The sequence below is a fragment of the Balaenoptera ricei genome, chromosome 2 (assembly GCF_028023285.1).
Source record: "Balaenoptera ricei isolate mBalRic1 chromosome 2, mBalRic1.hap2, whole genome shotgun sequence".
NCBI lineage: Eukaryota > Metazoa > Chordata > Mammalia > Artiodactyla > Balaenopteridae > Balaenoptera > Balaenoptera ricei.
In genome coordinates, this window is record NC_082640.1 from 158,708,080 (window position 1) to 158,734,926 (window position 26,847).

Sequence of the window (26,847 nt, forward strand, 5' to 3'; positions counted from 1 at the left end):
TCTATGCCAACTCTCGTCTGCCAACTCCATGACCTCCCCCCGGCCATGCTGGCTGCCCAGCTCCAGTCTGCTCCATGAAAAGCTATTTCAACCTCAGAGAGGCTGTTCTTATCAACCCACCAGGGAAGTAAAGGCCTCTGAAGCCCAGGGAAGAAAAAGAACGAGAGCAGATGCCTAACAGGCCCCTGATCAGCAGCTGGGAGCTGCAGTGCCCGCACACTGGGGCATTTGTTCTGAAGACATCAGAGTTTGATTGGCTTCGTGGGGCTTGAGATCATGGGGCCACCTGAGCAGTGGCAGCCAGAGCCGGCCCTGCCCGTGAGAGAAATCGGAGAGAGAAACTGAACCCCTTTCTCAAGAATTCCCCCAACTCCGAACCCAAAGGAGAGTGGTTGAGGGTCTTTTGGTTTGTTTTTTGGGGTTTTTTTCATTAAAAACAGAAACCTCTGGTACAGGCGATCATACTCAGATTTACTACAAAATATTCCTCCCACCTCTCCCCGGACCCTGTACTTCATACCCCCTGCGATTAGATGCATAGTCCCTACCCTGTATCAGGTAAGATGGGTGCAAGACCATGAGGGGGTGGTGCTGGAGCAAACGGTCAGGGGAACGAATGGCCCATCTGTATGGAGTTTACAGACGTGTGGATAGGAATTAGGGGACAAGGAATGGGGAAGCACCAGGGCAGTTAACAGTGGGGGGTCAGGAGCCCTGCTATCCCTGGAGGGACAGAGAGAGTGTGTTTGCAAGACCTGGAGAGAGCCATGGAAGGCTCTCGGGCCAGAGAACCCGGGTACACACACCCAACCTCTCTCTCCTTGCCCTGTCTTCCTGCTCTGCCCTCCCACTGGCCAAGCTCAACCAGAAGCCACAGGGCAAGGGAGCCTCACTGACGCAGCCATTGAGGTCAGCTTCCTGGGGCACAGGGCAGCGTAAAGAAGGGCAAAAGGCTGATCTGGGGGGACAAACAGAAATAACCAGCACAATCAACCCGCGTTCCACTGGCCTTTATTCAAATGGAGCTCCACATTCCCCTTCTATCTCCTCCACCAGAGCCAGACGCAGGCTGGCCAGCCCATAAGAAAGGGTGCTCAGGCAGCCCATTAAAACTGAAGAAACTCACACCCATGCATGACCAGCCCCCAGGAGATGATGGTGGGAAGGAGAAACAGTATCTCAAGTCCCTTGAAAGACAAGGTCTTTGGGATTTTCTTACCAAAAAAGGCAAGCAGAGGATCCACCTCCATCAAAAAGTACTACCCCCGAATCAACCACCTCTGAAACTCATTCACCCACTTATTCATTCAACAAATATTTACTGAGCACCTGCTATGTGACGACCACCGTGTTAGAACTAGGTACATAGGAGGTGAACCAAATAGCGACCAACCCGGCCTTTAGATGGTTGACAATCTAAAGAGACAGAATTGGGAGATTGGGATGGACATATATACACTAATATGTATAAAATGGATAACTAATAAGAACCTGCTGTATAAAAACATAAATTAAATAAAATTCAAAAAAAAAATAAAGAGACAGACATTAAATGCTAAGTCCAAAATAAATATGCAATTACAAAATGTCATAACTGCTACAGAGAAAAGCAACAGGGTGAAATGTGAAGAAAGAATACAGTGCGGGGGGCGGTGTCTACTTTAGATCGGGGGTCAAGGAAGGGCTGTGTGGTGAAGTTACATCACACAGAAAAATAGCCAACTGTCTGCTTTGGTGAGTTCAGAGTGTGCAGCTCCAGAGCCTGCTCCAATGACATATTAGTCCTTCTCCCAAGTCACAAAAGGCTTCCAAGTGTCTAATCTAAAACAATTAACATATGTTGCCTCATGCCCTGTCCTCAGCCAAAAGAGAACAGCTGTTCACCATCCCTCAGATTTATAATAACCATATATATATTTTTATTTATGAAGTTCACATTTTAGTATCCCCCTTAGCCTTCTCAACACTAAATAAATCCTATTTCCAGAATTGCACAGTATTTTAGAGCTGAAAAGGCCTTACAAATCATCTACTTTAATCATCTCATTTTCTTTTTCTTTTTTTTTTTTTTTTTTATTTTGGCCACACCATGCAGCATGTGGGATCTTAGTTCCCCAACCAGGGATCGAACCCTTGTCCCCTGCATTGGGAACATGGAGTCTTAACCACTGGACCACCAGGGAAGTCCTATCATCTCATTTTATAAATGAGTCACCTGAGGCTCAGAAAAGTTAAGTAACGTCACCGAAAGCCACACAGCAGGACAAGAATGCAGCCAAAGGATCTTTCCTAGACACGGTTAAGATCGTGACAAGAGCCCCACTCACTGTATTCTTATTAGTAGTTTGCAGGCTCAGGCTGAGTCCCAACAAGCACTGATATGTTTGTGTACATGCAGAGTGCCTGGCACATAGCAAACATTCAAAATGTGTCAGCTGTTATTGCTATGTATCACTTAATCCCCACCGCCACCCAAGTGGTGAGCACAGATATCATCCCATTTCACAGATGAGGATGCTGCAGCTTAGGGAGGCTTAAACTTGCTCAGTATCAGACACCTGGTAAGGGGCAAAGTCCAGCCTTGACCCCAATCTGCCTCAGAACCCATTCACCTAATCTCTAGGCTGTATGGACTTCACCTTGCCTCGATCTGGTCCCTCCCTGAAAAGTCGTTTCCCAAACCTTTGTGCATGTTCACTGCCCTCCTAGACCACCTCCACAGTTTTCATATTTTGAGATAAAAGGCAGACCTTTGCTGGAGACTGAGGGCAGGTCTGTGTCAAGGTCCTGGGCTCTGTTCTATATGAGCATCCCCATGGGGTGTGCACTCAGCACAACAGCACTGAATTTTCCATCACTGGTAAACTCCCTCATGCTCCTCCCTCTACTGCCCCTTCTTCCTCTCCTGCTAACTATTCCTCCATCCTGCTTTCCCATCGTTCAGTCTACCCTGTTGGTCCTCTGGTCCTGATCCTCTGAGATGGGCACAGGGTCAGAAACATGGGGGAGAAGAGAAGCAAAATGGGAAGAGTGAAATGGGCTCTCCTACACTCGAAGGGCTAGAAGGGACCCCCAACAGCATCCAATCACTTAACGAGGAAAGTAGAGCACAGAAAGACACAGAGACTTTCCCAGGGTCACAGAGAAACTTAGTGACATTATCCTTTGCCTAATTACCAAAATATTTTATTGGCTCATAGAAGTTCTGCTTTCAGAAACACCTGGAGTCAAATCCTGGCCTTGCCATGTATTAGCCAAGGGACCACGGGCTGGTTACCTAAACCTCTAAGTCTGTTTCCTTATATGTTAAATGGGGATGATCATAGTATCTATTTCATAGTGTTGGTGTGAGAATTAAACATGGTAATACGCTGCATAAAGAAACTCTGAAAAGATCCCCACAAAAACTAGTGTGAGAAACAGAGTGGAAAAGGAGGCTTACCAATTTTTGCTTCGCTTTTTTTCTATTCAAAACAAGATTCAAAATTAGATCATATAGTAAATAGCCTGGGATGTTCTCAGTGTCCTATAAATGCTACATGTTACTATTATCAAAGTTTGAATGATTCTGATTTAATGGCACAGCAACGTTGTCCAATAGAAATATAATGCAAGCCATTCATGTAATTTTAAACGTTTTAGTAGCCACATTAATAAAAGTAAAGAGCAACAGGTACAATTAATCTTAATATATATTTTATCTAACCCAACATATCCAAAACATTATCACTTCAATGTGTAATCAATATTTTTAAATTATTGCGACATTTTACATTATTTTATTCACATTAAGTCTTTGAAATCTAGTGAGTATTTTACACTTACAGTGCATCTCAATTCAGATTAGCTGCATTTCAAGTGTTCCATGGCCACACGTGGCTGGTGGCTACCGTAGTAAACACTACAGGCTTACAGAATTAAAAGCAACATTTGCTATGATTTTGCTTCTAAAAAATGGAAGGACGTTAAATATGCTCTTAGTGTTGTCTACTTGATACCCGGCTGAGCACCATTCCAGAACAACATTCTAGCTGACCCCTGGCAAACCCTGGTTTCAAAGCACTATGGGTAAAGCCTGCAAGGTCAGAGTGACAGGCTAACCAGTGCCCTCCCAACAAAGCAGCAGAGGGTACATTCTCTGGCTCCAGACCATAGGAGGTCCCAGAGGGAAGGAAAAATAAGGTAACAGGTCCAAGCTCTTGCACAATGCACGTCCTAGACATGCTCCCTATGGAGCCCTTAGGGATTTCATTGATTCAGTTTTATTCTAATACAGCTCATCTGGATATAAGATTTAATAATTCTTTAAAAGCGCATTCATTTTGACCCTCCCACAAATTTGGGGACCGCATAACCTGACAGGAGCCATCAAACACTTAACATTAAAAGAAAATGGCCTAAAACACACACACATAATTCATCTTTAAATTAGCCTGATTTTATACACATGGATACAAACCCACGGATCGGTACTCTCTCCGGAGCGGCAGCAGCTGTCACCCAAGCCAGCCACCTCCCCGGGCCCCCGTACGCAGCACTGCCTGCACTTCTAATTGGGAACAGAGATACTCCTTGGGTGACTTCCAGCACGATCCATCACACCAGAGACAGCTTCTGTGCAAGCCGAAGCAAATCAGTTTCCAAATAAGAAAAAACCTCTCAGACAAACAAGGATTGAAGCATAGAAAGTCTTGGAATGAAGGAAGGAAGGAAGGAAGGAAGGAAGGAAGGAAGGAAGGAAGGGAGGAAGGAAGGGAGGAAGGGAGGGAAGAAGGGAGGGAGGGAGGGAGGGAGGGAGGAAGGAAGGAAGGGAGGGAGGAAAGGAAAGCACAAATAAAAGCAAAGCAAAAAAAAAAGAAAGAAAGAAAAAAATCACCAGTGAAGAGCAATGGCTTCTCCCCAGGGCTGTGGACAGGGCAGCCATCCTCTCGGGTGGAGATCAAAGCCACAGGCTTTTGACACAGGTGCCCCAAGCCTGCCACCCAATGCACCAAATGCAAGGCTTCCACTGGGTCGTTGGAACCACTGAGCTCATTAACAGGATGCAGGCAAGACGAGGCTGAAAGTGCAACATGGGAGCACGGTGAGTAATTAAATCCCAGGTCATTTAAAAATGCAAACGCTTGGATGTCACAGGCTCACGGCGCCTCTGACTCCTCGTGCATTTTTTGCCTCAGGATGGAGGACTGGGAACCTGCAAGTCATATATGGATTACAATAAAATATGCCATATAAAAAACAGATTAAGACAGTTCTTCTTTGGGGACGTATACAAAGAGAGGAGCTGTCTGTTAGCTGTCGAGTTTGCAAGAGATACCACCTTTGGGGAGGCTGCGCTCTGCCAACAGACAGACTGCCCCCAGGGAGATCGTGGTGAAACACCCTGACAAGGCACATCCATCCGTCCATCCATCACGGGCGCTCTCTGACGCAGGAGCCTGGAGATAGAGTTATGGTGCAAAGGAGGTAGAAACCCCACAGACAATGGCAGACAATCCTCCCGCTACATCACGAGTGCTCAGATTTCTTTTTCCACCCGACGCTAGTTTTTCTTTAAAAATACAAATGTGCAGTTTTCTCTTCTGGCCACTTATTATTTTGAGGAGTTAATCTCATCACATTTCCTTGGGTTTATACATCAACTTACACCAAGGAGCAAGAAGCTTAAGAATCATTTTTTTCATTGATGCCCAACAGACTCTCGGGCTCATGGGGAAGGAGAGGGGTATTGTTATCGCTCACCCTGCGGAGGAAGAGACTGGAGGGGACCAAAGCCCTGATTTCCTGAGATTGTGGCAGGCCCAGGAACCCATCTGCTCGTTCCTCAGGGGTGCCATTTTCTTGGCTGCGTTTGACTCCCTGCTTTGTGATTCATAAAGCTCAAAATAGATGAGGTTCACAATGAGGACCCATCACCCAGGCTGCACCCTGCAGGCCCTTGTTACTGCTTCTTTTAGAGGCCCAAGATATGCACACAACAGGAGGACTGATCATGGCCCCAAGAGCCCTGTGGTCCCCACCCTCTGCTGTGCCTACCCACTCACCCCTAAGCCAACACGCAATGATGGGCCCCTGGAAGCAGCACCCAGAGCTTGGCACCGTAGATAAGCATTCCCTCACCCCTGAGACACAGAAAAACACCCACACTATCAAAGGAAGCTCACCACTGGGCTGGTCAGCAGACCAAGTCGATACAACTTAGCGGGAAGGTGAGGGAGCGGAAGGACGGTGGGGATGGACTGAGTGGCGAAATGGTTCAAGGGAATACAGATTGCTGGAAAGTGCAAGAAGCTGTGTGGGGTGAAGTCTCAGCTCTTGTACCCTACACTGCACACTTGGCCTTGATCTCCTCATCTGTTCAACAAAGCCCACTTCCCAGTGTTCTTACAGGGCCAAATAAGATAATGGGTATACAGCGTCTGCACAGGGGGGGATGCTCAATTCATGCGAGCCCCCCCTTTTCCCCTTCTAAAGTCTCCTTCTCCTTGCACTTCTCAGCAAAACTCCTCACCTTCTGATGCTCTCAGACCATCAGACGTGGTGAGACACAGCTCCCTGCAACTGGGCATGGGCCCAGGGGGAATGCAAGCGAGGAAGCCAAGTCTAGAGCAGTTAAGAGGACAGTCAAGGCTGAGGATGGGACTCAGCTCACAGGCCAAGATGCTGCTCCAATTCCAGGGGGGCCCATGCTGCAGATTTGGAAATCATAGCAGAACCATGTGGAAGAGGCCTTGCTCTACTCATTCATTTTACAAATAATTATTGAGCACTTACTATGTACCAGGCTCTGTTCTAGGTGCTGAGGACACAGCTGTGAACAAGAGACAGAAATTCTTGCCCTCATAGAAGTTATATTCTAGTGGGGGAGAAACAAGACATAAACAAGCAAGACCCATAGTATGGCAGATGGTAATCAATGTTTTGGAGACAAACAGAGCAGAGGAGGGGAAGCTGAAGCATCAGGGGTGATGGGAGGGTGGTTCCACTTTTGGATGTGGCCAGGAAAGCACGAGCCTGAAGGAGCAGGAAGGGGGCCACGCGGCTAATAGGAAAGGACGTCCTAAGCAAAGGAGCCATTGCGCAAAGGCCCTGAAACTGGGGCCTGTCTGCCCAGAGCACAGTGAACCAGGGAAAGGGTAGGAGCCCAGTTCAGAGAGTTCCGGGGCCTTGAAGGGCTGTGTAGGCCATTGCGAGAATGCTGACTTCTAATTCTGAAGCCACTGGTAGTTTCAAGCAAAGGGTGACATTATGATGCCTATATATTTTTTTTAAATTTTATTTTATTATTTTTTTATACATCAGGCTCTTTTTAGTTATCTATTTTATACATATTAGTGTATATATGTCAAGCTCAATCTCCCAATTCATCCCACCACCACCACTACTCCCCCCGCCCGCTTTCCCCCCTTGGTGTCCGTATGTTTGTTCTCTACATCTGTGTCTCTATTTCTGCCTTGCAAACCGGTTCATCTGTACCATTTTTCTAGGTTCCACATATATGCGTTAATATATGATATTTGTTTTTCTCTTTCTGACTTCCTTCACGCTGTATGACAGTCTCTAGGTCCATCCACGTCTCTACAAATGATCCAGTTTTGTTCCTTTTTATGGCTGTGTAGTATTCCATTGTATATATGTACCACATCTTCTTTATCCATTCGTCAGTCGGTGGGCATTTAGGTTGATGATGGCTGTATTTTAACAGGATCACTGTGAAGTCAACTGAAGGAAGGTGAGGGCGGAGTGAGGAGACTAGTTAGGAGTGACTGCAGTAGGTGTGGAGCCCCGCCAACAAGCCGGTGCTTAGGAGAGGGCCCTGTCCTCATGGTGCCTGTGTCCTGGTTGCTAGATACAGCCAGAGAGCAGGCCCCTGGCCCCTGAGCAGGGGGCATCCCCACACAGTGAAGGAGGCTGGGTGCCCAGTGCCAAGGGGCAAAGGTACAGAGCCATACCGGAGCAAGTCCACAGAGGAGCGGTTCTCAGAGAAGAAGGCAGGTCAGCCTAGGCCAAGGGCAGGAGAAAAGACCCAGCCAGACAGGCCTGGCCCAGCACCATGGGATGACAGGCGTTAGTAAAACAGAGAGGAAGCCTTCCAAGTTTATCTCTGTGCTCTGGACAATGTATGCGAGAGGACTCAGTTCTGGGACACAAGGGGTGAGCTTGGGCAAGCTGTGGTTCTGGGAAAGGTAGATCCCCCAGCCAGATGCCAGGTCTTTTCTCCTCAGGATAGAAGATACTAGACTCGGGCTTTTAAAAGACTCTAAGGCAGACTGTGTTCCCATTCTGGCCAGACAGCACACGCTCTTCCAGCTGGGCAGTGAGCTGCCTGCAGTGAGCACGTGCTGGGGACAGAACAGGGTCAGCTGAGGCCCCCTCGGCCCACCTAGCAGCGCTACATGGAGGTGGCATCACGGTGCCTTCTCACACCTGCCAAGTCCTCCAGCTCCACCCTCCCACTGGACCCTCAGAACAACCCCGGGAAACAAGCAGAGCAGCTGCCATGATCTGCATTTCAGATGAAGAATCAAGGCCAGAGTGGGTAGGTGACTGCCCCAAATCACACAGCCAGTGGGTGGAGAGGTCTGGACTTGAACCCAGGTCTTGTGATTCCTATTGGAGGCCTTTTCTCCTGCAGAGCACAGCTGCCCGACATAATGAAGGCCCCTATGGGCTAAAACCAAAGAGGCAAGATGGCAAAGCTGGGACAGGTCCCACAGGCCAGGCTGGGTGCTAGATGGGGAGGCCAGGTCAGCTGCCGAAGGCTCCTCCTCTCCCACTCAATCTCCCTCACCTGTGCAACGGGCACGATGAGCGCTAAGCCACGTTCTTCAAGCTTGAGACCAGACACCAGGCACCTTTCTTTCCTTCAGCCCTTTAATAAATCTTTGCTGTCCATCTACTATGCGCCATGTCTGGTGCCGGGTGTTGAGGATACAGATGAAGGATTGGGTGGGCCTCTGCCCTCAAAATGTGCGCCTTCCAGTAGGGAGAGACACAAGTGAACAGGCCCTGGTGTAACAGGGCGACGGCCTTAGAACCTATGCTCTAAACGTGGCTCCCCCAGGTCCAACTGAAAAACCCAGCCATAGAAACTCTGCAGCAGCTGTGCACGCCGCCACCCAGCCGACTCCCAGCTGCCGCCCATTTCCGGGGCCGGCCCAGGCTCCCAGAGCCCTGCGAGACTCAAGCAGTGTCACAGGCCCAGGCCCAGTCCCCCGGACCCAGCGCCTTCCCCCAGACTGCCAGGAGGGCACGAAGCAGGGGCCGGAGTGGCCTGCCCACCTCTCTCCAGCTCACAAGGCCAACAAGAGCTGTGAAAAAGCTGCTGTTGCCGGCCTCCAGGATGGATGGCTGCAGCTCTGACACTGCAGGAAAGAGATAAATGACTGGTCATTTCCCCCTGATGCACTCGAAGGCATCCATTCTCCCCGCCGTACCACGCTCAAGGAACCCCCTCGCAGAGACAGATAAGCACAGACATATGGGGTGGGAGCTCAGCGTCCTTCCCCCTCGCAAGGACACAGCCAGACTCCTCTGTGGGCCGGGGGACGGTCACATTGTCCGTTGGCCCACACCTGGCGGGGGGCTCCACGGGTCCCTTCCCCCGCCTCCCCCCATCTCGCCCACCCCACCCGGCTCATCCCTGTGAGGAGCACACGGGAGACGGGGAGGCGGGGGCAGAGGGAGCCAGCTGACAGGCCCATCAATCTCAGGCTACATGCTTGGCACATCGGCGGCGTTCCGTAAGTTGTTCCCGGGCTGGGAGGGCTGGAGGAGTCGGGGGGACTGTCTCGAGGAGAAGAGAAATCACGCCGAACATCAGAGAGAAAACGGTGGAAGGAGCCCGGAGATTATTAAAATGTGGGCCATGTACAAAAGCAGTAGGGAACTAATTAAGATGCAGGATTTTCAAAAGCTGGGGAAGTTGGCCACAGCCTGCTCCCATCTGTAGAGTTCTGGCAGTTCAGTGCGGCAGGGACAGCACCCCAGGCAGGCAAAGCAGGCCTCTCCACCGCTGCCCTCACAGGTGGGACTCAGGCCTCTGCCTGGACCGCCCCCTCGGGGGGCACCCCTCCGAGTGCCCCTGGGACTTGCTTGTTGGCCAGCTATGGCACCCTCTGCTTTGGGGCCGTACCCTAGCCTACCATCCCCTGAGGGTCCCTGCCTGACTGTTCATGTTCCCCCAACATGTGGTAGGGCGGTGATTATCCTGGTCATTCATGCCCAGTCACTGAGTGGCTGCCAAAAAAAAAAACAAGAGAAAGAACCAGAACCCTACTCCTGGCTGCCTTCCTTCCCGTCACCCTTGGAATTTGGCAAGGGTGGCATAGAGCCAGGCTGCTCCCCAAGTGTCCCGGAGCGGAAGGGCATTACAAGGCCTCAGGTACATTCCGCGAGCCCTACAGGCCTGAGACACCAGGATGAATGTGCGTGTTGAGTCCTGGGCAACATGGCGCCAGTTCCAACAGGTTCCCCCACAGGGTTCTTTTCCTTGGCTTCACCACTGATATCCCCTTGGGAAATTAACTTCCTAATTCAGTGCCACAGTTTCCCAACCTCTAAAACAAAGATAAAATCTGCTCCAGACCACAGGGACCAAAAGGTCTGGGGTCAGAAGACGCTAAACTGACCGAAGCAGACTATCTGAGAATTTAACCCAGAAGGACACAAGTAAAAGTTTGTTCCCAGCCCTTTTTCCTCATTCAAAAAAAAAAAAAGTGAAGTTAAAGGCTCTTTTTTAATCAGCTGGCTTTTGCCCAACATCTGCCCGGCTTCAGGGCCTTCTGGTGGATATTTACTATCCACCTTTCTCTCCTGCCAGCTCAGCTTCCCCTTTGCAAGGACAAAGCTCCATTCTTGGGGGAACGGTCCAGGGGAGGCCCCTCTCTGGCACCAGGCTCCTGCCCCTCTTCACGTTGCCTGAATTGTGATGGCTGTGCCGTGAAACACCTTGCATGTGCCTCTGCAACCAGGTGCAAGCTGCAGAGAACGCTGAACTCCATTGTCAGTCAGCGGAGAGAAATAATGTTGCGTGTGTTGTCCTTCAGACGCCCAGGCAAGTGGGAGGTTTGCAAGATGTTTATTCAGGACTGATCGGAGGGGTGATGTCAGGCGTGAGAAACACATAGGTCCAGGGACATTGAGAATGCTTTCAAATTCCAAAGAGCTCGCCCCAGCTCTCATCCTCATCCCACCCACACACAGACACATTTTTATTTTCAGCAAGTAGTAAAGAAACATAGGCAGGATGGCATATTCACAGTGAGGGCGATGGGATGAGGACTGCAGGCCTAGGGAGGACTCCATCAGTGTATAGTTCAGCCCAGGAACAAACGACTTCACAGCAGCCACGATGGGCTCCCCACTCCCCACCCCATGACGCCATAGATGAGCTCTGTGCTGGGCGGGGGCTGAACACGAAGGGGACGGTTCTGCAGCCCTGCCCTCAGACCTGCTCCAAGGTCCCTCAGATTCCTGAGTGGACACCCCCTCCCCTTGCCCTGACCTGGTTTCCTGACAAAGCTCTCAGCTCTGAAGACCTGGGGTCAAGGACAAGTCTAAGCCACGTTTAACCCTGGCCTTTGTTGCTGAAAGCTGCCCGCCACTGGCTGGACTCAGGCAGGGACACAAAGGAAGACAGGAGGGACAAACCGGGTGTTGGCATGACAAATTGCTTGTGGCATCTCCTTATTATGCATAGAAAGGTCTGATATGGAAGGAAACTCATGCCTTGAGACAATTCCTCTCCAGGCCGGTGCCCAGTCTCTCACAAGTCAGGGGAACTCCTCTCTCTCTCTCCCCTGAGAACTCTACTGATGGTAGAGCCCAAGGGAGGCTCCAAGAATCATAGACATAAGTGCATTCCTAGAGGCTGTCAAGGGGAGTTCAGCAGCACAGGCATCACCTAGGAGCTTGGTGGAGATGCAGAATCTTGGTCCTCACCCCAGACCTGCTGACTTAGAATCTGCATTTTATCAGATCCCAAGGACTGCATCCCCAGAACGCACATTGAAGTTTGAGAAACACTGGTTTTGCAGACTTACAGGTGGCCGGACCACAAGTCAGTATGGCGTGACTCCACACCATCTACGGTTTCTTTATTAAACATAAACGATTGTCAATAAGAACAATTTATTTTGGAGGTATGGGCTTCCTCCTTTGTTGTCCCAGATCTGGAAGTGGTCTGGGTCCTGGTCTCTTGGAAGTGGCATGGATGAGTGATGAGGTAATCCTTAACTGGATTACACTTTGAGTGTAATTCTAGAACCACTCTGGCTAATATGGGCACCACTAGCCACGTGTGGCAATCAAGCACTTGAAATGTGGCTAGTTTGCAATGAAATGTGTTAAAAGATACACACCGGAATTAAAAAACAATACCAAAGAAAGTAAAATACCTCGTTCATAATTTTTATACTGATTACAGGCTGAAATGATATTATTCATATGTTAAATAGAATCTATTGTTAAGATTAATTTCACCTGTTTCTTTTTCCTTTTTTAAATGTGGCTACTAGAAAATGTAAAATGACACGTGTGGCTCACAGTCGTGATCCAGGAGACTTGGCTCTCCTACAACCTGCATCTCAGGGAGTTTGGGACAACCCCAGTCATCACCCTGGAGTGTCTGCAAGGGTCTGTAAATTGTGCAAGGCCATTTGAGAACTTGGGTGGAGCACCCACCCCTAACAAATAAAACTTTTGCACAAGTGAAATGTGAGTTAGGGTGAAAATCTGAAGCATGCTTAACAATGGAACTGTGAGAGAGCATCCCGAAGAACTGTTAAGTAGAGATTTTGCAGAAAAAACACAGCCTAAGGAGCCAGTGTGCAAAGGCAGGAGTGAGGTAACATCGCCAGGCAGCTGGCCTTGACAGGCCTGTGTTGTTTGGTGACAGTGGGAAGGGGCATGTCAGCTCTGCCTTTGCCCCACTTAACAGCACTGTTGCCACCACCCTGAGTCATGTCGCAGCTCTGGCATCCCCCAAACCAGACATTCCCTTAAAGCTAAGGACCCAGGGAAATCATTTGGCCTCGCTGCAACAAGGTCTGAACACTGCCACCTGCTCAGAAGTGTAATAACAGATCAGTAGTCAAGAAGACTAACCAATTCCTTCTGCACGGCCACAAAGCAATCAACATCACCTAGAGGCAAATTTTGAACTCAAACTCTTTCATTTCCATATCCAAGATGGGTTCTGTTTTTAGTGACTGGCCCCGCTCGTGTAAGATGCTCCATTAGCTCATTTCCAGTAAGGGTGGGAGAGGGTACATGGTGCACTGTCCGCCTTTGAAACAGTCTGGGACGAGTTTTCCTGACTTGAAGCCATGGGAAGGTATCACCTGGCCCAAAAGAGCTGCAGCTCCTTTGGCTCTGTTGGGAAAGTCATTCATCCTGGGCCTGTTCCCACACTGTGCCTGCTTGCTCTCCTCTCCTGGGGTGGCAAGAGAGAGACAAGAGGAAGGGGAAGGCCCGAAACACCTAGAGGGAGAGAAGCTCGGTGAGGCTGGGGGCACGTGGATGTGTTTATTCCTGAGGGCGCCATGTAGGCACGCTCACTCTCCTGGAAAACTCAGCTCTACGGACAAAGCGGCAGAGCAACCTTGTCCTCAGAAAGCCCAGCACCCCCGACCTCTCCCATCGCTGGCCCAGCCAAGCTCCACAGGGCACTGACCAGGTTTTATTTCCAGCAGCCGCAGCTTCGGATCCTCAGGTGGGTGCAATCGTCTCTTCTTACGCCAGCAGCGGGCAGGGTACGTGTACAGCTGGCCCGGGGCGAGGCCTGTGGACAGAGACAGTGTAAAGATTAAAGGCTCCAGGCTGGATCTAACCTTCTCATTCACAGTGAGGAAAGTGAAGCCCAGAGACGTGAAGTGACTTGTCAAGGTCACACAGCTGGTAGATGGTAGATCCCAGGCAGAATCTAGGTCATCTGACCCCAGGACCCTTGCTCTGTCTGCTCTACCATGCTGCCTCAGTAGACACATGCCAAAATGAGCCATCACTGTGACCAAAATCAGTTCTGCTCTCTTGGCCTAGGGAGAAGATCAGAGGGACCTCCAAACCACAAGAAGGACTTTTCCAGATTTACCCTCATCACAGTGTTTCCAAGGCAGTGCATATCCAGCTACTGCCCATCAACTGCCCCTCTGTCCAGGTCAAGCAGGTTCCCTTCACGGTGGAGCAGCACAAGTCATTCTGTCTACCTACGGACAGCCTGGCTGGGAAACATTTCAAGGATCAAGGCACTAGATCTCCTACCCACTGGCTTCTTCCACCCACTGATAGCTGCTGGCAGCTCGCTGAAGCCAAGGGGAGCCCTGTGCAACCTCTATCAGAATATAAGCCTGCATAGCCATCATACCTGTACAGCCCTGCCCACCTGCCTGGGAGTTACAAAAAAAAAATTGGGCAGGAGTTCAGTGGCTGGCCGTATGTGTCACACAGTCTCCCAACAAGAGTCACCATTTAGATTTGACTTTTGACACGAAAGCTCTACACCAGCATCATCTGTCATGCCGAGCACCCCATGAGGAGCCTTCCTGCTCAACAGACAACACTCTCGTGGCTCCTGGGGCATATGCTGGGCAGCAAGAGGCCTTGGAGGAATGTGGGCTCCCTGCACTAGACCCTGGTTTGTTCCCAGAGAAAAGGGCAGGGGGTGGAGGCTGAGGGGAGAGGAAGAGGGCTGAAGACTGGTTAGGCGGTTTGCAGATTAAAAAGACTGCTCAATGCACCCCAAAATAAACCAGCAAGCCCACTGACCCACCCCCGCTAGAGTGAAAGCCTGGTGAGGACAGGGACTTTGTCTTGTTCACATCAGAATCCCCAGAACCAGAACTGTGGCTGACACAGAGAAGAATCAAACTTAACATCTGCAGAATGAGTGAGTGAGTGAGTGAATGAAGGGAAGAATATGTTCCAGTTCACTTTCATGGAAGTCACAACTCGGTCTTCTGTAGTAAACATGGCATGTGACAGCTGTTAGAGACAGGCAGCCTCCCATGAGAGGGGCACTTCCTAGACCTAGGACCATGAGTAGAAAACATCAGGACCCTATTCCCATCTGCTGTCTTCCATTTTGGGGGTTTTAAAAGTTAAGAGAAAAACCGGCTTCATTTTTGCATTTTTCAGAGAAAAACTTACAAAAGTTTCATTGCTACACATCCATTCATTCATTTTTCATTTGTACTTGTCATCTCTACCCATGCATAGATTTGGGTCCAAAGCAGAGGCAACTATTCCAGCATTAAAGGAAACAAAATTTTCCAATTCTTTTTATGTGCTAAGTTTTGTTTTTAATCACGCAGCTGCTCCCACAGGTTGCTAGGCTGTGAACAAGCTGGAGGTTCTGATCCTTCCCCCTTTGATTCTTAGAAACCATCAAGGGTGATAGAGCCTACAGGCTCCAGAAATATCTCTGATATTATAAGCTAAGGGCTCATCAGGTCCTAGAGTCATTCTAATACTTGACTTTGTTGATAGCTGTAAGGTCTTCTGCACAGTAGCAGGATCCTGAAGCTCTGAGCGCCTTGAGCCCTGAGAGCCAGACTTGTGACTGATTTATAGAAGACACAATGAATCCAAAAACTAAGCTTGGTCTCGCTCCCATATGAGGTCCAGTTTTGACCTCTGTTTGAGGGAAGGCATCACTGGGAATAGTTTGATGTTTCTGGTGTGGTTCACTCCAGGGCCGTGTCACCTCTCACCCCATAATTCCTGAATGGGGACATTGAGTCAGAGCCCCTTCCAGATGTTTTGGCCGCTTCTGGGGCTGGTGTTCCCCAGGATCCCAGAGAAGCCAAGTACAAGGGCTGGCCTGCTGCTCCCTATCCCAGAACTGGTCCCATAATCCCACTTATCTTGGATTAGCAATTCTTAATCCAGGCTGAAGCCAAAATCACCTGGAGGACTTCTTATTAACACCAATGCCCCAAATCCATGCCAGAGCTACCCAATCCAAATGTAGGTGGGTGGGGGAATTGAGCAACTCTTTTCTTTTTAAGAACTCTATAGATTGTTACCATAGCCTGGCAAAGAACCTCTGGATGTCTAAGCATCATCTAGTTACTGGCTGGATGTTCTCTCTGATGTACCAAGCCTAGTCTAATGGTTTTTCCAGTAGATACCCAAGGTTCCCTGTATTTTTCCCAAGCCACTGCCATTACCTGCCTGCTTACTAGACTGTCATCTCCACTGGCTTTATAAGATCCAGGGTGGCAGGAACCATGTCCACCTCAAGTATCCCCAATGCTTAGCACAGTGCCTGGCAGGCATATCAAGAAATACTTATCAAATAAATTCAACCAGAACTGAACCAGCCTCAGAAACGCGGGAAGTGAATGACCCTTAGCCCCTGCTGTTCCTGGCTCCAGGAGACTCCTCCATCGGCATCCAAACCACCCAGGAAGGACCCGTAGAACGGAGCACAGAACCCACCCCACCCATGCCAAGATGGGAGTCTCTGTGCCTTAGGCTCTTTCTTGACCCACGCGCTGCTTCATCGTATTTCCAACCTGATCAAAAGCAGGTTAGTGAGAAGGAACTGGTCCAGACCAGCATACACAAAAGGTCTAAGTGACAAGAGGTCAAAACTGTCAGCACTCGTCCAAGTCCTCCACCCTCCCTGAGACTGCGGTCACCACACTTGTTGATCAGCTGCCTGGGGCCACTCAGCTTGTGGCTGCAGGTCCACTCTCCCAGGAGAGTCCATTTTAATAAGTAGTTTGAATGTCCAGAAGAAGGGATTGTCTTTATTTCATTCTTTAACCTTCTCTGGTAGATTGGAGAAGCTCCACAGTGCGGACGACAAGCACGAGTCCTCATACCCCCATTCCCTGTTACCTTGGAAATCTCACCACACCTATCTGAGCCTGTCTCTTTGCCTGTAAGATAAGGGTGGTAATAATACCTACCTTACAAGGACTGTCATGGGGATTAGCTTATATTCAAGAAGAAGCTCTTTATAACCATGAAGCATTGTACAAATGTCAGTTATTAATTATCATGAATTAGCTGACTTAGACGAGCCTGGACTCTCTGCCCACGTGACGTGACAAGGCTGCTCTTTGCTCCTTTAGCCACAAGGGTGGAAACAGGCCTCCCTTTGATGTCTGCTTCAACTCGTATCAACAAGCAAATGGCCCCAAGAACTCTCTCAGGGCTCTCGCCCCCTTCCTTGCCCTCCTCCCTGGGCTGACAGGCACCAGGGTGCCTTTACAGGGCCAACACGTTCAGCCCTGGAGTTCCACTTATAGAGGGATGAGCAGAGCCCCGTGAGAGTTATGTTGTTTATCTCATTAGAACAGAAGGCACATAACTCAAGCCCATGTGTGTGGTAGACAGAGGAGGGAGGAAGAGGAGGGGGGAGGAGGAGGATAGAGGCACAGCTGCGGCCGGGGAAATTAACCTGAAGGAGGGAGCCTGGGGCTAGGGGGGATATGGAAGAGGGGAAGGGGGAGGCGGGAGACAAGAGGGGGGACCAATCCTCCCAGTAACCAAGGCCACAGCAGCTCCTCCATTCACACACCCCACTGAGCAAACTGCTTTGCTATTACTTTGATCTGCAACTCCAGGTACACTTAGTTGCAAGCACAAGCATGACGGACGCACATGCACACACGCACATCCACATGGGAACTCACACACTGGTTGGTGGGAGAACTGGCTTCATAGGAAAAATCAGCAGGACGAGCTCGGTGCCTGTGCAGTCAGCAGACTCCAGGCAAATCACTTGTTATACGCGTGGCCTGCGTTCGGCAGGTGGATCGTGAGTGTTATGAGCATCTCTGACAGACACAGCATGAGCCATTAAGAATTCAGAAGATGAAGTGGGATGGGAACAGATGTGAAAAGGAGAAACAGAATGGCTTCCTCTTCCCCGGACCAGAGCTGAGCGGTGGCATTCAAGCCCACCCAGAGAAGGGCTTTGCCTGCAGCAGCTCAGGGAGGTGGCCCGAGGCTCCCCACAACAGAAAGCTCATTACTTCACAGGACAGACTGTCCCACTGTTGGCCAACTCTTACTGTGATAAAGAGTTTCACCTTGCCCTTATTTTGAATCAAAGTCTACCTTCCTGTTATATACTTATGCCAATTTGTCCACCCTCGGTCCCAAGAGTGAACAGGTATCATCTGCATCCCAACCACCCACCCCATCCACCTGCTTGGGTTTGAAGGAGAGCCTACGGAGAGGATGAAGAACTGGAGGGCAATGGGAGTTGGAGGAAAGAGGCAGTGACTACACCTGCTCGTGAGCCTGGGATTCTTCACCAACACTGGGCATCAGAATTGCAGAAGTAGTTATTGAAAAGGGCAAATGGCTTGGTTCCAGTCCAATCCTACCGAACCAGAATAATAGAGATTCATCAAGACAACTGTAGTTTGAAAAACTCCCACATAAGGAACTTCGAACAAGATCAAATCTTACTCATATTTATTTCCCCAGGGCCCAGCACATAATAGGTGCTCCATTAATGTTTGTGGCTGAGGATGCCAATTTGGACCAACTGCAGAGTTGGAGGGATGAGTGATAAGCCCCGGGTAGGGCTTGAGGAGTGGGGAAGATGTATTTCCCAAGCACTTATAGCCATGTCATTTCCTAGTGCTCTGTCCTCCTCTCTTCTCCTGGCTTATATAAGAGCTGCCCTGATCTCATGGACCACCTCTTCAGTGAAGCATTCCTGAACCACCCCAGGCCACAGTGCCTCTTCTCTTCCCTGAAAGTCTGGAGTCCTGGGCACTTGGCACCACGTGACAGCACTCAGCGTGGCTCTCTGTCTGGCTCCCCGACCATCCCCTTCCTGCCTCCCCTCCCATTCTTCTCTGTGAGCTTCTCTCTAAGATTCAATTTCAGTGTCCCATGTGCCAGGACCGCCCTGGCAAGGTAGACCTCAAATCCATAATGCTGCCTGCTTCTTCTGGCCCAGAGGTTCCCAAGCCCCTCACTGGTCCCATCACACTCAAAAGCTGACGGAGTAACAGTAGCTAACATTTACTGAGCTCTTACTCTGCTCTAGGCTAGCACCTTATACTCAATGCTATCTCATTGTGACAAAAAGCCTACGAGACATTTAAAGGATGAGGGCAGTGATTAAGTAACTGGTGCAGGGTCATACAGCTCATAAGCATAGCCTAGTCCCCAGCCCACACTCAGAATCTCTCCACTATCCTATCTAACTCCCTACTGAGTTGCTGGTACACATGCAAGAGGCTTGAAATGCAGAGCCCTGCCCTTGAGAAAGCAGCTCCCCAAACCAAAGCTCACAGAAAAAGAACCCCTGGCCCACCCACCTGCCCCCATCCAGCCACTTCTTGTGGAATTCATTTTTCCTTTCCTACCACATCACCAACTAAAATTGCTCATGGAGAAATGCATCCTGGTAAGGCATATAAAATGTGTGGAGAATCAGATACTTACCAGGACATGCTTTCTAAATTTATCAGAAGAATTTTTTTCAGTAATAACATTATAATGTGAGGGGGGGAGCTGAGATGTTATTGGATCTGACTCTTACCTGATACAAGAATTGCCTCTCCAATATCCCTGACTAGAGTCTCCACCCTGGCCTCTGTTTCAAGAATTCCAGTCCTTACCCTTCCATGAAGCAGTCTGCTATGCTGTTGAAATATTTTGTTGTTAGAGATATGCTTACCAATCTCATCTCATCGGTGAGATTGCAAAATGGCACAACCCTATGAAAGAGAATTTGGCATATCTAGCAAAACCATACATATTTGCCCTTTGATCCAGCAATTCCACTTCTAGGAATCTGTATCACAGATTCACATAAAAAAATACACAAATATGCATTCATTGTAGTATTTTCAATACTAGAAAAAGATTGGAAACAATCCAATGTCCATCTATAAGGTCCTAGTTGAATAAACAATAGTATATCCACACAATTGACTATAATGAAGCCATTGAGAGAGAGAGAGAGAGAGAGAGAAGTATACACTGCAATGGGATATATTGTTAAGTGAAAAAAGCAAGGTGGAGAACAGTATGCGTAGTGTACTATCATTTCTTTAACAAATGGGGATATACACATATATATATATATATACATACATATATGTTGTGTGCTTGCATAGAGTTTTTTAATGGAAAGATAAACCAAAAACTAATTTTTTAAAAAAGTTACAGGGAAAATAAAAACAAAATAATAGTAACAAGAAGAAGAGAAAGGGTTGCCTTTAGAAAGAGGAAAGGAACAGGGTAAAAGAACAGAGATAGAATAGAGCTAGACTCTCTCTCTGAATATCCCATGCTTTGTAGATTTGACTTTAGAACCATGTAAATATTTTATAATATTAAATTAAATTAAAATATAAAAGCAAACATCTGCTTCTAGCTAAAATGGTTTACCAAGGACCAGATTTACCTTCCCACCTGAAGCCAAGACAGAGAAAAAAATGAAACAAGAGTTTTCAAGACACTGGCCATCGGGCAATGAAGGACCATGATCCCTGAGATACTGGAAATGAACAAGATGAGTCCTATGACTGCCCCAGCTTACTTCCTTGAGAGAGTTTCCAGAGTGCAGCACAGGGAGGAGGAACATGGGTAGAACCCAGCCAACTTCCTGAGTCTGAATTGAAGAGAAAGAGCTGAGAGCCTGGGAAGACCAAGGTGACTAGAATTCAAGGAAAAGAATAGTAAACAGAAAAAAGTGGCACAGAGAAAGAACTGTGGAGATACACAAAGGGTTCCCTTCAAGAATTCAGCTCAGTACCGATGAGTGCATGCTTGTAAGGAATCTACTCAATGCCGAGGAAAGAACCACCTGTAAGAACAGAGGTGTGCCTGGTGTGCACAAGGGGCTGAGAATAGTCTGTCCCCACAAGCACACTGGGAAAGTCTCATGATTCATGGAGTACTGGGTAGGGTACACAGAATGGTCTTGCCTCACTAATGAGGAATAATTAGCACTAGGCTAAGCACTGCTCCAGTTCCACCTAACAAATCTTAAAAGCAAGATAAGAAAAGATCAAATTGTTTCCAAGTAACTTGACAGTGAACCAAAACAAAGTTCCAGAATATTTACAGGAATAAAAAATATATACCGTACCCAGCAAGGTAAAATTCACAAAGTTGAACATCCAATCAAAAATTACAAGGCATGTAAAGAAGCTAGAAAATATGACCTACAATGAGAGGGGGAAAAAATCAATTGAAACCAACCCAGAATTGACACTGATGTTAGAATTAGCAGCAAGAACACTAAAACAGTTATTATTTGTATTCCATATGTTTAAAAGTTAAAAACAGTTTGTTTTAAAAGACTCCAATTTGACTTCTAAAAATGAAAACTACAATGTGTGAGATTAAAAACATACAGGATGGAATTAATGTCAGATTAGACACTGGAGAAGAAAATATTAGAACACTTAAAAACACAGCAGGGGCTTCCCTGGTGGCGCAGTGGTTGAGAATCTGCCTGCCAATGTGGGGGACACGGGTTCGAGCCCTGGTCTGGGAAGATCCCACATGCCGCAGAGCAACTAGGCCCATGAGCCACAACTACTGAGCCTGCGCGCCTGGAGCCTGTGCTCCACAACAAGAGAGGCTGTGATAGTAAGAGGCCCGCGCACCACGATGAAGAGTGGTCCCCGCTTGCCACAACTAGAGAAAGCCCTCACACAGAAACAAAGACCCAACACAGCCAAAAATTAAAAATATATATAAATAAATAAATAAATTTTAAAAAAACAAAAAAACCCATAGCAATATGGGCTTCCCTGGTGGCGCAGTGGTTAAGAATGCACCTGCCAATGCAGGAGACATGGGTTTGAGCCCTGGTCCAGGAAGATCCCACATGCCGCAGAGCAACTAAGCCCATGTGCAACAACTACTGAGCCTGCACTCTAGAGCCCATGAGCCACAACTACTGAGCCTGCCTGCCGTCAACTACTGAAGCCCGCGCACCTAGAGCCCGTGCTCCGCAACAAGAGAAGCCACCTCAGTGAGAAGCCTGTGCACCACAACAGAGAGTAGCCCCCACTTGCCACAACTAGAGAAAGCCCGCATGTAGCAATGAAGACCCAACACAGCCAAAAATAAAAATAAATAAAATAAATAAATTAAAAAAAAAACAATCAATGTAACTCATCATATTAACAAACTACAAAAGCAAAATCACATGATCATCTCAATAGACTCAGCAAAATCAAACATCCAATCCTGATTTAAAACTGTCAAACTAGAAATAGGAGCATCCACAATCTGATAAAGAGCAACTACAAAAAACCTACAGCTGGGACTTCCCTGGCAGTCCACTGGTTAAGACTCCGCACTTCCACTGCAGGGGGCAGGGGTTTGATCCCTGGTTGGGGAACTAAGATCCTGCATGCCACGCAGTGCGGCAATAAAAAAAAAAACGAAAAAAACCTACACCTAGCATCATACTTAATAATGAAAGAATGAATGCTTTCACCTTAAGATCAGGAACAATATAAGGATGTCCACTCTTTCCATGTTTACTTAATATTGTACTGGACATTCCAGCCAGTGCAATAGAGAAGTAAAATAAATAAAATGCATAGATATTGAAAAGTTTTCTTTATTCACTAAAATAATCAACTATGTAGAAAATGCTGTGGAATCTATAGAAAGCTTCTAGAACTAATAAATGAGTATAGCAAGATTGTAGGATTCAAGTGAATACACAAAAAATAATTGTATTTCTGTATACTAGCAAAGAAAAATCAGAAATTTAAAATTTTTAAATCCATTTACAATATTATCAAAAATATTAAATGCTTAGAGATAAATCTGACAAAAATGTGAAAGAACTGTACATTGAAAACTAAAAATTATTGATGAGAAAAATTAAAAGGGATAATAATAAATGGGGAGATATATTATATCCATGGGTTGGATGACTCAATATTGAGAACTGTCAGTTTTCCCCAAGTTGATCTATAAACTCCACACAATGTCAATCAAAATCCCAGCAGACTTTTTGTAGAAATTGACAAATTGATTATAAAATTCTTATGGAAGTATGAAGAACCTAGAACAGCTGAAATAACTTCAAAAAAGAAGGACAGATTTGTAGAGGTCTTGTATCTATTTTCATTAATAAGAAAACCAACAAATAACCCAATTTTAAAATGGTCCAAAGATTTGAATATTTTACCACAGGATATACATTGATAGTAAATAAGCACATGTAAAGATGCCCAACATCATTAATTAGGGAAATGCAAAGTAAAACCACAATGAGATACCACTATATAACAATAGGAATGGCTAAAACTTTAAAAAGTTGACCATACCAAATGTTAGTGAGAATATAGAGGAACTGGAACTCTCGTACATTGCTGGAATGGATATAAAATGGTACAACCACTTTGAAAAACAGCCTGACAGTTTCTTAAAATGTTAAATATATACCTTCCTTATGATATAGCCGTTACACTCCTAGGTACTTTACCAAGGAGAAATGAAATTATAAGTCCATATGAAGACTTATACACAAATGTTCATAGCAGCTTTATTTAAAACAGCCAAAAACTGGAAACAAATACAAATGTCCATCAATAGATGAATGAATAAACTGTGATACAGCCATACAATGGAATACTACTCAGCATAAAAAAAAATGAATCATTGATACATGCTAGAACATGGATGATCTCAAAATAATTACTCTGAGTGAAAGAAGTCAAGACCCCATCCACCAACCACCAAAAAAAGAAGTAGATATTATATGATTCCACTATAGAAAGCATTCCTGGGGGTTGGGAGACATATAAGGTAGAGGTAGGAGGAAGAACAGGAAGGAGGAATTACAAGGGACACAAGGAAACTTTTGGGAGTCATGGATATATTCATTATATTGATTGTGATGATAGTTTCACAGGTATACAGATGTCAAAACTTATCAAATTGTACATGTTAAATATGTGCAGAGTACTGTATGTCAGTTATACTTCAATAAAGCTGTTAACTTTTTTTAATGAAAAAGCAGCCCAGGGACTTCTGCTTCTGGAAAGAGAGAGTAGATATACTCTTCCATATTCCTCCCACTAAGTACAACTAAAACTCTTAGACTTTGTTTACACAAAAAAATAAGATACTGAAAGGTAAAGAGGCTGACCAGCTAGGGACTTTCAGACCCAAGAAACAACAGGGTGGTGAGTTCCCTGGGCATTCTTTCTGCTTTATATATCCCAGGCTGAGTTCTGGAAAAGCTGATAATCCAGAAACACCTACAAATGTAGACCAAAAAAAGCCCCAAGAAAATCCTGCTCTCAGGGCTTCCCTGGTGGTGCAGTGGTTAAGAATCCGCCTGCCAATGCAGGAGACACAGGTTTGAGCCCTAGTCCAGGAAGATCCCACATGCCATGGAGCAACTAAACCTGTGCGCCACAACTACTGAAGCCCGAGAGCCCTAGAGCCCATGCTCTGCAACAAGAGAAGCCACTGCAGTGAGAAGCCTGCACACCACAACGAAGAGTAGCCCCTGCGCCCTGCAACTAGAGAAAGCCCGTGTGTAGCAACAAAGACCCAATGCAGCCAAAAATAAATAAATAAATTTTTTTTAAAAAAAGAAAGGAAATCCTGCTCTCTCTAGCTAAAGGACCAGGAAAGGGGCAGCCTAGCAGGGCATCCCAATATCCTTGCTGGGTTAGTGTCAGAGAAGGTCAAGTGACAAACTGACCCCCCATCGTGTCAGTGGAGCCCGCACAGGGAAGAGTAATGAGGCACTCTTCCTCCTCCCAACTAGGGTGGTATTGGTGAAGGCTTAGTGGGGAATCTGAACTCCCACCCCCACCCAGCAATAATGAGGTACTCCTCCCCCACCAGGGTGTCAACAGAGACCGAGTGGGGAACATGGACTTCCACATCCATCCGACAGTAACAAGGGGCACCTCTTTTCCCCTGTCAGCACAGTGTCAGAGGAGGTCTGTGAAAATAGAAGATTTAGATAACATCTAGAGTCTCATAACATTATAGCCAAAATGTCCAGGATTCAATCAAAATCACTCATATGAAGAACCAGGAAAATCTCAACTTGAATGAGAAAATACAACAGGTACCAACACTGAAATGACACAAATGGTAGAATTATCTGACAAGGATTTTAAAGTAGCCGTCATAAAAATGTTTCAAACAAACAATCATCAACACCTGAAACAAATGAAAAAATATCAAGTCCCACAAAGAAACAGAAGATATAAAGAACAACTAATAACAAAAACAAAACAAACCCTCAATGAATGGGCTCAACAGCAGAATGTAGAGGATAGATGAAAGAAGTAATGAATCTGAAGAGTGTATAATAGAAATCCTCCAATCTGAGCAACTGAGAGAAAAATAGATTGGAAAAAAGAAGGAGGAGGAGGAGGAGGAGAAAAGAAGGGAGCCTGGGGGACTTATGGGACTATAACAAAAGATCTAACATTTTGGAGTTCCAGAATTTTCTTTCCCAGTGGAGTCCCAGAAGGAGAAGGGAAAGAGAGTGAGGCTGAAAATATATTCAAAGAAATAACGGCTTAAAAATTTCCAAGTTTGGCAAAAAAACATAAGATTCAAGAAGCTGAGTGAATTCTGACAAGGATAAACTCAAAGAAATCTACACCAAGACATATCAAAATCAAATTTCTGAAAACTAATAACAAAAAATCTCAAAAGCAGTGACAGAAAAATGACACCTCACTTATAAGAGAAAACAATTTGAATGACAGCAGATTTCTCATCACAAACTACTGAGGCCAAAAGGTAGTGGCAAGACACTTTTCAAGTGCTAAGATAAAAGGACTGTCATCCTAGAATTTCATATCCAACAGAAAAATATCCTTCAGATGTGGCACATATATACAATGGAATATTACTCAGCCATAAAAAGGAGCTAAATTGGGTCATTTGTAGAGACGTGGATGGACCTAGAGACTGTCATATAGAGTGAAGTCAGTCAGAAAGAGAAAAACAAATATCGTATATTAACGCATATTTGTGGAATCTAGAAAAATGGTACAGCTGAACCAGTTTGCAAGGCAGAAATACAGACGTAGATGTAGAGAACAAACGTATGGACACCAAGGGGGGAAAGGTGGGGTGGGATGAATTGGGAGATTGGAATTAACATATATACACTAATATGTATAAAATAGATCAACACTTGAAATGAGAACCTGCTGTATAGCACAGGGAACCCTGCTTCACTTCGCTGTACAGTAGAAACTAACACAACATTGTAAAACAACTATACCCCAATAAAAAAATAAATAAATAAAATAAAATAAAATAGAAATATATTTCAGGAATGAGGGGTGGAATTCCCTGGCGGTCCAGGTTAGGCCCAGGTTAGGACTCTGCGCTTCCACTGCAGGGGGCACAGGTTCAGTTCCTGGTCAGGGAAATAAGATCCTGCATACTGTGCAGTGTGGCCAAAAAAAAGAAGGAATGAGGGGAAAAATCAAGACATTCTCAGAAGAAGGAAAACTAAGAATTGTTACTATCAGACCTACTTAAAAAGAATGGCTAAAGAAAGTACTTAATCAGAAAGGAATTATAAAAGCAGGCATCTTGGAACATCAGAAAGGAAGAAACAACAGCAAAAGAGTAAAAATATGAGTAAATACAACAGACACTTAAGTTTTCTAAATTATGTTTGACAATTGAAGCAAGAATTAGACGTCTGTCTGATGTGGTTTCCAACGTACGTAGCGGAAATATTTAACATACAGTTGTTATAAATGCGAGAGGATAAAGGATTTAAATGAAGAGAGGAAGGGGTGGGTGTGACTATAAAGGGGTAGGATGAGGGAGATCTTTGTGGTGATGGAATAGTTTTGTATCTTGATTGTGGTGGTGGTTCCACAAATCTATACGTGT

General features: G+C 46.5%; 1 protein-coding gene across 7 annotated transcripts in view; it reads right to left on the bottom strand.

Annotated features, from left to right (window-relative positions):
* The window catches only part of DPF3 (double PHD fingers 3), a 253,600-nt gene that overhangs the window by 116,503 nt on the left and 110,250 nt on the right, over positions 1-26,847 (bottom strand). For all 7 annotated transcript variants that reach the window (XR_009500960.1, XR_009500959.1, XR_009500961.1 and 4 more), the window contains exon 3: positions 13,676-13,783. Coding sequence is in view for 4 of the 7 variants with exons in the window: in XM_059914563.1 (XP_059770546.1) it covers positions 13,676-13,783 (108 nt within the window). In the remaining 3 variants the exon portion in view is untranslated. The remainder of the gene's footprint in view (positions 1-13,675; positions 13,784-26,847) is intronic.